General features: G+C 47.3%; 2 protein-coding genes across 2 annotated transcripts; both read left to right on the plus strand.

Annotated features, from left to right (window-relative positions):
• Nucleotides 1-203: 203 nt before the first annotated feature.
• Nucleotides 204-4,639, plus strand: LOC310691855 (CD276 antigen-like). Its single transcript, XM_083472076.1, has 3 exons — nucleotides 204-745; nucleotides 2,776-3,108; nucleotides 4,246-4,639. Exons 1-3 carry the CDS (start codon nucleotides 691-693, stop codon nucleotides 4,437-4,439), a joined length of 582 nt encoding a protein of 193 aa, XP_083328202.1. The 5' UTR covers nucleotides 204-690; the 3' UTR covers nucleotides 4,440-4,639.
• A 2,394-nt stretch (nucleotides 4,640-7,033) lies between these two features.
• LOC310691851 (ADP-ribosylhydrolase ARH1-like) lies at nucleotides 7,034-11,665 on the plus strand. Its single transcript, XM_083472068.1, has 6 exons — nucleotides 7,034-7,050; nucleotides 7,673-7,778; nucleotides 7,898-7,977; nucleotides 9,021-9,204; nucleotides 10,139-10,353; nucleotides 10,977-11,665. The coding sequence occupies exons 2-6, from the start codon at nucleotides 7,753-7,755 to the stop codon at nucleotides 11,138-11,140; spliced, it is 669 nt and encodes a 222-aa protein (XP_083328194.1). The 5' UTR covers nucleotides 7,034-7,050; nucleotides 7,673-7,752; the 3' UTR covers nucleotides 11,141-11,665.
• Nucleotides 11,666-11,934: the final 269 nt, after the last annotated feature.

Here is an 11,934-nt window from a genome sequence, read left to right on the forward strand (position 1 = left end):
TCCAGAGAAACACTTGCCTGTCCTCTGTGCAACACAGTAGAGGATGATAGGGATGCAGGCTACTGGATTATTTTACTTTTTGCTTTTCCTTGGATTCACAGAGTCCTGAAGTTATTGCTGCTCATTTTGTGAACAAAAGTCATATAATACCCAAACCTGCCCAGCTCCGTTCGCCTCTAAGTGGAACGGTGGTTGGGGGAACCTCTTCTGTTTACGAGGAGTTGGCATACACTGATGGATGGAACAAGTCACAGCCACTGCCGCTCTTAATCTTATCTTCCATATGTTTTGTAAGCACAAGCCTCTTGGCGCGAGACATTTGGGGCAGAGGGTGATGCCCTGCAGCCAGGTTCTTGAATCGACTATCTGCCCGAGGCAAATGCCATTTTTATTCCACACCCAAGTCACCACCGGCATTCAAGATAGGCCAGATATTTCTTGCATAATAACCACAGGAATACTCGGTAGGGACAACAACAGAGATAGACAGGGTTGAGATCACAGGGGCAGTGCCAGGCAAGCACAAACACCCCGTTATCTTGGGGTGCCAGAGAGTGTTGAGGTGCCCTTACAGTCTGCTGTCTCTGCTGATAACGGAAGCAGGCACGTAAGCCGTTCCCCCTTGGCTGTGTTTTGCTGTGCTGTAAGGGACTTCCACAATCTCCAGAAGAACAGTCATTGCTTGCAGGGATGGGCTTCTTCACATTGATCCTCCTCACCTCCTCCTGCTTCCTTGGAAAAGCCGGTGAGTTGCCTGCGTTGAAATTGAAGGAGGTGGGCAGCAAAGGCATCTTAAGAGTTAAGAGACTTGAGAGACCAAGATCTAGTTTAGCCACCTGCTCAATGCAGGATAGCACTACTGAAAGGTTGCTGGTGGTACCAGTGGCCCTCCAGATGTGGCTGGACTACACTCCCATCATCTCTGACCATTGGCCGTGTTGGCTGGGGCTGATGGGAGTCCAAGAACATCTGCAGGGCCATGGGTTATCCATCTCCAGACTGCAGCACCCCTGGCAGATGGTCCTCTGGACTCCAGCCAAGGAGTGCCCACCACTTCCCAAGGAAGTCAGTCTTAATATAGCAGTATTATTCACAATTATCCATTATTCTGGAAAGCAATGTGCAACCACTTATAGTGGCAATGTGCAACCACTTATAGTGGTTGTAGGGGATGGCACTTGGCATGAAGTGTTCTGCTGTGCAGAAGGGAGCAGAGTGCAGGGGATGGACAGTGTTGTCTTTGTGACTTGCTTGTGAACCAACAGACACATTGTTTTTAACTACTGTCAGTCATCTGGGGAGCAGCCTGGTGCCTCTGCAAGCTCACAAGCAAGGTTTGCTCCCAGCCTTTCAGTACTTTAACACAGGTACATTACCTTTGAACATGGGGATTCCATTTCCCCAGTACGGTATTTTTATATTTGTTTTTACATCAATATATGGCAATCTTTTGCAATCTGTTCCCTTGGGCAGTTTTTGCTGCTAGGCAATTATCAATATACAGTGGTACCTCGGGTTATATACGCTTCAGGTTACATACGCTTCAGGTTACAGACTCCGCTAACCCAGAAATAGTGCTTCAGGTTAAGAACTTTGCTTCAGGATGAAAACAGAAATCGTGCTCAGGCAGCGCAGAGGCAGTGGGAGGCCCCATTAGCTAAAGTGGTGCTTCAGGTTAAGAACAGTTTCAGGTTAAGTACAGACCTGCGGAACGAATTAAGTACTTAACCCAAGGTACCACTGTAATTTGGCAGCCATTGAGCCCGTCTTTAAGGTGGAATCAAGTAAACTGTGTGTTTCATAAAGAACTTTTGCTTGCCCTGAATCTATTTCTAATCAGCACCATTGGGGTGACTCAAGGTCTTTCCAGATGACCGGCTCATTTGTCCTGATTTGTTTGAGAGTTTAGATGGCCTTGCACTGAAGCAAGTGCAATCCAACACTTTCAATGCCTTTCCTTGTCACTTTCCTTATCGCAAGAAGTCTGACCTTTTGGGGAAGCAGGTTTGTTGCACGAGACCTCCCAATCCCTTGGCTGGTAAGCTTTTAGGTACAGATGCATGGAACTTAACCCAGGGCAGTCTACAAGTAAGAGATCTGCTCACTTACTGAGCTATTTAGGCAAGATGGCCCATGGAAGACCGATCACTGGATGATCTTTGGCTGTATGGCTTCTCAGTTTGATGCCGTTTAAGATGGTCCTTAGATTTCCCCAATAATTATATTTAGGGCCACATAGGCATCACTGATAAAGAGGAAACACATAACTTTTTTAAAAAAAGATATGTGTAAAATCTGCATGTGCTAATTTGTATGTTTGGATGTAAATACAGACACAGTCACTATAATTGAAACAAAAAGGCAATCCATCCCAACATCCTGGGGAAGACTGTGACCTGTGTAGATCGTCCATTTCAAGGCCCCTGTCACATGGAAGACGGAATTGTAGAGCTGAAAAGGGACCCCAAGGGCCATCTAGTCCAACCCCCTGGAATGCAGGAATGTGCAGCTGCAACCTTGGTGTCATCAGCACCTTGCTCTAACCAGCTGAGCTATCAGGTGTCCAGTGGTTGTATTTTCTCAGTTAAGCAGGCAGCAACCCAAACGCAATGATAAAGTAGGATGCGCTGCCTGCCACCCTAAGGCCAATTCACACATGCCTGCATATTCATTGATTTCTCAGCACTTGCCAAATGGCAGCTGATTGTGAGACCTGACTCCTAAGCAGAAGAGGAGAGCTCTTCTTATGTGTCTGTTCTGTGTTGCTTGACCCAGCCGGGAAGCTGCAAGTGCAGGCCGAGCCCTCTCTGGTGAAAGCTGCGGTTGGAGATGATGTCTTGCTGAATTGCATCTTTACTGTGGACGAGCCTACCGTGGACCTCAGCCGACTCTCAATCCTCTGGTTCCACCGGGGCAGGCAGCTGGCGGAATTTGACGATGTGGTGACCACCTCCGGGGAAGGCGTTAGCCTGAGCCGGGAAGAGCTGGAGAATGGCAACGCGTCCTTGCTCATCTCCCGGGTTGGCACTGGAAACTCTGGAAACTACAGGTGCTACGTCACATATACGCCAGAAGTGCGCATCCGGGAAGTGACTTTGCAAGTTGCAGGTAAGAGAAGTGGATGGTGTGGCGTGTGTGTGTGTGTGTGTGTGTGTGTGCACACGCAACCAAGCACCAGCAGGAATACTTTTAAGGTCTGGCTGCCTCAGAATACGCCCCAGTATCATGCAGCATTCTTTATTGGGGCAGGCAAGAATATATATATTTTTATCTCCCCCCCCTCCATTTTTAAAGTTTTATTTTCTACATTACTGGATTCAAGGCAATTATTGTCTAAATATGCAACGAAAGTCAATGTGCCACCCTATATTCAGAGTATAGTAACTGAAGAATCCCTTTCACACACAGCACAAGATAATTCTACACAATATCAGCAGATAAGCAAACAAAACCGCACCCATCAGTTCCAATTTAAATAATTTGCAAATCAATAGCAAATAGCCACAGGTTGACACAGAATTGTGTAGCTATCCTAGAAACCCATCCCCCCCATTCTTCACTGCTCTCTCTCTCTCTCTCTCTCTCTCTGAATCCCCCCTTCAGTAAATATCTATTCCTAGCCCCCCTCTCTTTTGAACACATTCCCCTTTCAAACATCCTATGAAAGAGAAAGGCTTGTTTTCCTCTGGAGACTTCCAAAATGCAGCCTTTACCTTCTACATTGGTTCATTTTATTTCCAGTTTAATTGGGCTTATAGTCACATTTTAAAAATCAAGTGAGCCTAGCTACCATCTATAAATCTTAGATATCAACAAAAAGACACTCACCTGTCTTCCCCCTGCTCCCTACATGATGTTAATAATTTGGGGTACATTAAAGGCATACATTTTGCACCAGAAAAGAAAAGCTTTTGCTCTCTTCTAATTTACAAGTAACTCCTGCCTTGATTTGCCTGCAGGTGGTGTGCCTTACTCACCCTAGGCGACTAGGCAGGTAGCTATGAACAAAGCCATATCAAATAGAGGTGGAAAAAGACTTGCCCAATGCCTAAACATTACTACAGTGCCTTGTAATTCTGCGTAGCAATTTCAGTTTTTGGAATTTGTATGGACTGTATTTAAACGTGGAAGAAGTACAGAAGATATTGATGGGTCCATCACAAATGTCTCAGTTTTGATTTCTGTGTTTCATTCATTCATTTCTAACCCTACTGTGTGTTGGATGCCGATACTAATTCCCTGCAGACCCTGAGGAAGATCTGGAAGATTCCTTTTCATCCCCGTGTCTCAGCCGTTCAGATATCCTGAGCAAGCTGGGTCAAATTGAGGAAGCTGTGAAGCAACTCGAGGCCAAACTCCAGGAGCTCGTGACCAGCAAGAGTGCCGCAAAATGTAGTTCTGAAGTTGCCTCTCCGTCCATGCCAGAGCCCTCACGCTGATTGCATTTCTGAACTGCTGCAAATCAAAATAGGCTTCAAACCCATTTAGCTTAAACTTCCCGTGTTATCCAAGTAAATGTGGAAACTGTAGCTCTGTGACAGGGCTTAGAGTCTCTTGACAAATCATTCCTGCAATATCTTAATTCCTAGGATTCCCGGGGGGGGGGATGTTATGACCATTAAACCAGCTTCAGAATTAATACTGTGTTGAAGGGCACTGCATGTACTGAATGGCAGTGGAGGGGTGGGGCTGAATTGACTATTTCTGAGTGCACCAGGGCCTGGAATCAGGTGGGGTGGAGACAGAGTTGGATTAAACAGGAGGCAACAGCAGGGAACTGTTGAGGGTGCCAGCCTTGAGGAGTGCCTGGTTTGTTGACCAGTCATCCTGATTTATTTGAGGGGAGACTGAATGACATTGCCTCAAAGCAAGTGTCACCTCACACTTTCCAATGCATTTGCTCAGCAGTAATCGCTTTCCTTATGGTAAAAAGCCCAAACTTTTGTAGAAGTGGGTTTCTTGCACAAGACCTCCCAATCCACTGTAACTATATACCCTGGATTTGCTGGGATGTGACTGAATCCAACCCCAAAATGGTATGATGGGGGTGGGGTGGGTGTTGTTTCTAGGTCTGCTCAACTATCAAGAGCTGACTCAAATAGAATAAACACTTCATCTTCACCTATAAATCTGGCAATGACCTACGTGGACAGCATGCATTACTCCTTTTGGAAAACATTAGAGAAGTTATTTAAGAACATAAAAACAGCTGTTAGATCAAGGCCAGTGGCCCACCTAGCACAGACCTTTTCTCACAGTGGTTGGGATCTGCAGTCAGGATCTGAGCACAACAGAAACCTCCCGGTATTATGAATCCTGCTTTTGAGCTTTCGAGTGTGTTGTGGCTGACCATTGATAAAGACCCAAGTTTTGGACTTCATGGACATGTGGTCAAATTCATTTGATATGTTCTAGCGTTATGTCAGTCCCGCATTCTGTAAGTGCGCTACATGGGCGGGGGCAAGGGGGGGAGCTGCACCCTCTAAATCAATACAAATCTGAGGTTCTGCCCCCCCCCCCAAATCCTGGCTACTCCCATGGTGCGCTAGTCCTGGCTAGTACTCAGTAAAAAGCACTGCTTATGGTCAAGAGGCGCTCTTGTATTTTTCAATTACACAGCCCGTTGCACTGAGAGAAAAAACACACACAAAAAAAGCGAATTAAGCTCTGGGGAAATGCAACTCCGGGTTAAAGGCACAAGTCTGACCCACCCGCTCCTTCGCCAGGAGAGGCACGCGGAAAATACACGCCGAGGGGCTTTCGCTTTAAGAGCCTCCCACTGGACTCTGGCTGGGCTACAACCTGGGTGTCGCTTCGCTTGGAAAGCGCTGAGGCAGCAGCAGCCTCCGGAGGGGGAAGGGGACGGCCAGGGGCCTGTTGCAAGAACCAGCCTGGAAGGGACGAGAGAAGCTCAGCAGCCCCCAGCATGGAAGGCTTGTAAGCAACTGATCCCCCACCTCGCAAAACAATAACCGTGCCCGCCCCCTTCCCAGTGCCCACACCTCGCGCCCCTGCCCCACCCCCGCTTGCTTTTTGCAAGAGTGCCCTATTTTCCTAATACTTGTAATGGCACAAGAGGGTGGGGGATGCGTGCGCACGGGGCATGGCGTAATAAACGTAATATTCGCGCCACTCAAAGGTCCCTGAAACTAACATGTCGCTCCCTTACATGAAGTTTTGCAGTTAAGTTTGCTTGCTACCGTAATGCAGGAGAATCTCATCAAGAAGAGTCCAAAAATGCAGGTAGCTGCGTCGATGCATTCGATTGAAATGAATAAAGGTGCATCGCACAATGCCTAGTTCATTAGGGTCAGCTGGTAGCCATGGAGTCACGTGCTGGCAAAAGGTGGAATTTGCGGCTCGGGAGGGCGCGGCTGGAGTTTCAGTCAGGAAGCCAGCTTAGCCCTACATCGCGAGGCTGTTGTGATAAATGGGCCACGCCCGCATCCATGTATCAGTCGAGGGAGAGTGGCGATCTCATGCAAAAACTTGGGAGCCTCGTGTATTGCACACAGTTTGCCAGGCAGTTGGGTAGCTTGTGAGGCTCGTTTTGAACAGTTTATAACAAATTGTTGGCCAATTTGTGCTTTTCCTGACATCTCTTCAAGGTAAGGTACTGTGCACCTGTAAAAAGCTACAAGACATCTGACAGTGAGGGAAAGCCAGGAATGGGTCTCATTCAGGGAGACGTTGGTCATCTCCCTTTGCAATCCTGTGTATGTTTATTTGCAATAAACATTCATTTCCCACTGGGTAAGCATGCAGAGGATTGCAGCCTTAGCATTTGCCCCAAGGCAAAATGCATAACCTCTTCATAGCACATGTTAGATTCTATGTTCAATATTCTAAAAACGGCACATACTTGCTTTACGTGACCTTTGAGCCCCTTTGTGCTCCATTTTCTCCTTCCCTACCCAAAATCTGCAGCTACCACAATGAGGCCAACACGTCATACATCCGATGTAATGGGCTTTTAGTCTATCGAAGCTTATGTATGTCACACAAACCCATTAGTCTTCAAGGCACGGCCTGGGCCCACGAGCATTCTGGGTAACTTCCGACGGCACTCCTCTGTGCAAGTTACAGCAATATAATCCTCTTCGAAAACAAATATATGCCTGCTCCTTACACAGACGGAAACTAATCCGACACTAAGGAAGTGGTGCTGATGTGAATAGGCAAAGAGCTTTGAAGTGTGGGGGGTGGGGGTGGGACACCTTCACTGTGCCTTAAGTTGTTCTTGTGAAAACACTGTCAGTGTTGTTCTTATAGTACTCAGCAGGAAAGATGATTGGGGTAAAACTCAAATTAGTTGGCTTCATTTGTCATTCCCTGCAGCTCCACCTCCTGTGAGTTTCCAGGGCACCAACCCTCTATGGGGTAAAGCAGATAGAACAGTAGTGATATTTTGCAGAAAAACTACAAAAGGGGGGAAAGGGAAGGAGAGAGGAGCTTAGGACAGAAGGCCATTTTTAGGAAAAACCGCAGTGTAAGGTCAGGAGGCCTATTTTCTTTCCACCCTATATGTTTCTTCCACTTTAGACGGCAGCCTCTGCAGTTGTATTCTGTGAAATAAACGAAATGCCCAGGGCAGCCTCCATACAGCTCAAGAGCACAAGCAGTTTGGCCCGTACACATCTTCTCATGTCTCTCATTTTCCTCCCGCCTGCAGGAACATCTCAGTTGCGTCCAGGGGAGCCAAACGGATATCGCATTCCCTTCAACCCCGGTGCCACAGGTTGTGGTGCCGCCATGAGATCCATGTGCATTGGGCTCAGGTAACATGGTGTGCCGTGGTGGGGGGACACATGTAAGAAAGGACAAAGCTGGGGCCAAGCGGAAAAGCTGAGGGCCAAAGTCGGACTCCAGCATGACCCCCAGCCGCCATCTCTCCCAGGTATCCTCGCCTTTCAGACCTGAGCACTTTGGTCCAAGTCAGCATAGAAAGTGGAAGAATGACACACCATCACCCCACAGGTAACTGAGTATGTGCGGTAGTCGTCCTGTATCAGAGTGCCTTTCCCGGCAATGGTACATAAAAGGGACAATGCTGAGATGGGCAGAAGAGCTTTCTCCATGACTTGAAAGCTGTGGGTGTGTGGGTGTTTGGAGTAGTGGTCAGTGTGGGTCTTGGGGCTGCCGGTCTACCCATACAGATGGGCAAAGCCCTGAGGTGGTAGAATAGGAACTTCAGGCTGCAGGTGGAGGATCCTGTTTGAACACCCCTTGCATTGAAATTTTCCTGAAAATTGAAGCCTAGTACAGTAAGCAAAGAGCCAGAGTATGGTTATCCATGATCTGTTTGCAAGGAGTTTTTAATACAGAGGAGTGTTCAGAAAGTGCCCCCCCCCCCATTTGCATTCTGAAGCGATGTCATCAATTCTACTGCTTCATTCTGCTGCATGTGTAGACCCAGCCTAAGTATCTTGAGGGTGACGGCAGAGGTGACATTTTAACACAGGTCATCCTGGGTCCTTCACTTTTTTTGCACTTTATGTACTACCAGATAACACACCACCATCAAGCAAGCAAAAATGCTTTGTCTTTCCCTTAATACTGCAGGATGGCAATCTGTCGTTGCTTGTTTTTCAGAAATTAAAGTAGATTCTCTAAGTCTATGTATATGTACATTTAAAACCTGTACCTCTCACCTTAGCAAATAATTGGCAAACATTTTCAAAACTGTTGCCAAACTGCTCTGGGGGAAATCGTGGGATGGTGATGTCACAGGTGCTGTGCAATAGGCCCTCTTCAAAGCCAGCTTTACCTTCAAACTGAACTAAACGGGGGTGGGGGGTGGGATGCAGAAATATTTCCCCAGCCAGGGAAGAAAGAAGGCATATTTGTATTGAACCAGTAAGTACTTTTTAAAAGTTGAGCTCCCTGCTAAGCCATAAAGTCTACTGGGTGGTCCTTGGGCAAGTCTCTGTAGCTCAGCCTAATCTACTTCTTGGAGCTGCAGTGAGGATAAAATTCCTTGAGGGATCCTGACTTCCACCTATCCTCTTCCTCTGTTGTAGGCTATCTGGGAGCTCTGGCCTCTGCTCTGTTCACTTCTTATGCAGTGCAGGGCCTCCCCCTTGAGCGCTGGGGAGCTGGATTGCTCAGGACCCTGCCCCTTGCTTTAGAGTACATTCAGACTGCTGCAGCTGAGAGTGACTCCAATGTGGGGGCCTGGGCTTATTTCCAGGAGAAATGGGAGTGGTAAGTCCTTTGGGTGTGCTCTGGTACGGCAAAGGGGGACCTGAGTAACTGGAGGGTGTGGCTATTTTATTTTTTAGGATAATGCAGTTGAAAGCTTTCCCCCTCTTTTTTCCAGTGTGCACCTTTTATCAGGATGTCTAGAAACTTGCTTTTGTAAAATGAATAAATGAACAGCCAGATTCTGTGGTGAATGGGGAACTGGTGCAATGTAAGGTTAGAGTGCTGGATTAGGATCAAGGAGACCTGGGTTCAAATCCCTGCTCAGCCAGCAACCTCTGAGTGAATTGGGCCAACAACTACCTAAACCTAGCCTACCTCACAGCTTTGTGAATATAAAGTGGATTTTTGGGGGTGGGGGTGGGGCAGAGGAAGATAATTGGTTGTATCCAACCAAGTCATAATCAAAGTAGACCCATTGAAATTAATAGACCTGACTAGTTTAAGTCCAGTAATTTCAGTGGGTCAACTCTGAGTAAGTTGGAGGCAACCCAGCAAATGGTATCTTGAAGGAAAAACTTAAATCTCCTTGTCAAAATGTGATTCTCTATTATCATTTTAACACACACACACCCTACCGTGTTCCTACTCTCTTTATGTACCAAATTGGAAAAAGGAGCTTTTAACAAAATTTGAAAGTTTTGACAAGACAACAATTCAACATTACTTTCAAACAGAACTTAAGATTGAGTTTGATTTTTAAAACACGCAAACAGCAAAATTCAAAGCTGAATTCGGGGGGGGGGGGAGAACCTCACTGTGAAGGCAAAAACGATATCTTGGTTCTAATAGTAATGTTTATCAGGTAGGTCAGAGTAAAGAGAGTCATTGTGGTGCAGAGGTCATTCTGTTTATTTCACTGTACATTGTGCCCTCATTGGCTCTCAAGGAGATCTTGGATTCTTGGCTTTTTCACTTCTGCTCTCTAACCATTTAGGTACCTCTCTGAACGGGGCCTGGCTACGGGTCAGGGCCCTTGTCTGTTTCCTGCTGCCTACAGTCCCGCTGAGCGTGACGTCATCTACAAAACCTTCAGCCTGGACGGGTGGGCCGGACGGAGCGGTCACGATGCCCCCATGATTGCATACGACGCCTTGCTGGGCGCAGGGGAGAACTGGGAGGAGCTCTGTAGCCGTTCCATGTTCCACGGGGGTGAGTCGAAAGGAGGCAAATCCTTCCCCTCCCCCACTGTAAAAGTGGCCCACCCTAAAAGTAAAGGTAAAGGTACTCCTGACCACTAGGTCCAGTCGCGGACGACTCTGGGGCTGCGTGCTCATCTCGCTCTATAGGCTGGGGGAGCCGGCGTTTGTCCTCGGACAGCTTCCAGGTCATGTGGCCAGCATGACTAAGCCACTTCTGGCGAACCAGAGCAGTGCATGGAAACGTCGTTTACCTTCCCACCGGAGCGGTACCTATTTATCTACTTGCACTTTGACGTGCTTTTGAACTGCTAGGCTGGCAGGAGCTGGGACAGAGCAACGGGAGCTCACCCCATCACGGGGATTCGAACCGCCGACCTTCTGATCGGCAAGCCCTAGGCTCTGTGGTTTAGACCACAGCGCCACCTGCGTCCCTGGCCCACCCTAAAACTGGCTGCATTTCATAGAATTGTAGAGCTGGAAGGGACCCTGAGGATCATCTAGCCCAACCCCTCTGCAGTGCAGGAATGCAGCTGTCCCAAATGGGGATCAAACCTGCAACCTTGGTGTTATAAACACCAGGCTCTAACCAAACTTGTTTTCTCGGTGTGTGTGTGTTTTCCTGCTCACCCACAGGGGATAGTGACTCTACAGGGGTGATTGCTGCCTGCTGCTGGGCTCTGGCTCACGGTTTCAGAGGAGTCCCAGAAGATAACCACATAGCACTTGAATACCGAGACAGGATGGTGGCTGCAGCTGATGCCCTCTATCAACTTGCCTGGGAACAGACTCCTGTTTGAAAGACCTTTCTGCTGTCTCTAGCATCTAAGGATGGACTCTAATCCGTTGGTTTTGGTTTCTTCTCAATCATAATTTCAGGTCTTCTCATTTCCACACCAATTTATGATCTGTGCATGGCACAGTCCTTGTGAAACTTAATCAGCGTTTTAGTGAGAATTTCACTTGATACACGTCATTTCCCCCAATAGACACATTTTCCTGCAAAGCAATTTCCCTTATTGTAATGTTGCTTTTCACTAACACCTGCATTTGTATGTACACTTTGCCCTAATATATGCATTCTTGTACATGTTACTTGGATGGAAAACTGCATTGCAAAATTTGGAGAAGCACCAATGTCCAAGGATGGCTGGCTTTCAATTTGCATATTGTTTTGGAAAGGGCAAATTTGTTAACTTCGTCTTTAAATGTGAACTGAATCTAATTTCTGCTGCAGCACCCCAGGCCCCTGAGAGAGGCCCTGAACATGAGCTGCAACAAGCTGAAAACTGTTCTTCACAGAATAAACCGAGGCTGTGTTTGCAGTTCTGCCTTGTGTTTTGTGGGAGGAAAATTTCAGCCACTGGATTTCTAAGATCCTCTAAGGAACCTCCTGTGGCCTGGGAGATCTTCCATGAGATCCCAAAGCTATGGTGGAGAGCTGTTTTTAGTAAGTGGTGAGGGAAATGCACTCTGCACATGCCCAGAGGCACTACCTTCTTTATTATATCTTCACATACACCATTAGGGAAAATAATTTTGTGGGTGAAATCTTGGCCTCTTTCAGAGAACTCAGCAGTCTTAACCCCCATCT

This window comes from Podarcis liolepis, assembly GCF_965112155.1.
Source record: "Podarcis liolepis genome assembly, chromosome: 13".
In the NCBI taxonomy this organism is placed as follows: Eukaryota; Metazoa; Chordata; class Lepidosauria; order Squamata; family Lacertidae; genus Podarcis; species Podarcis liolepis.

Bases quoted from the DNA above. Each gene is read 5' to 3' on its own strand.
- LOC310691855 (XM_083472076.1), top strand. From the start codon at position 691: ATGGGCTTCTTCACATTGATCCTCCTCACCTCCTCCTGCTTCCTTGGA. The intron at 746-2,775 runs GTGAGTTGCCTG...TGCTTGACCCAG, and splicing joins CTGCTTCCTTGGAAAAGCCG to CCGGGAAGCTGCAAGTGCAG. The intron at 3,109-4,245 runs GTAAGAGAAGTG...AATTCCCTGCAG, and splicing joins AGTGACTTTGCAAGTTGCAG to ACCCTGAGGAAGATCTGGAA.
- LOC310691851 (XM_083472068.1), top strand. From the start codon at position 7,753: ATGAGATCCATGTGCATTGGGCTCAG. The intron at 7,978-9,020 runs GTAACTGAGTAT...CCTCTGTTGTAG, and splicing joins GACACACCATCACCCCACAG to GCTATCTGGGAGCTCTGGCC. The intron at 10,354-10,976 runs GTGAGTCGAAAG...GCTCACCCACAG, and splicing joins CCGTTCCATGTTCCACGGGG to GGGATAGTGACTCTACAGGG.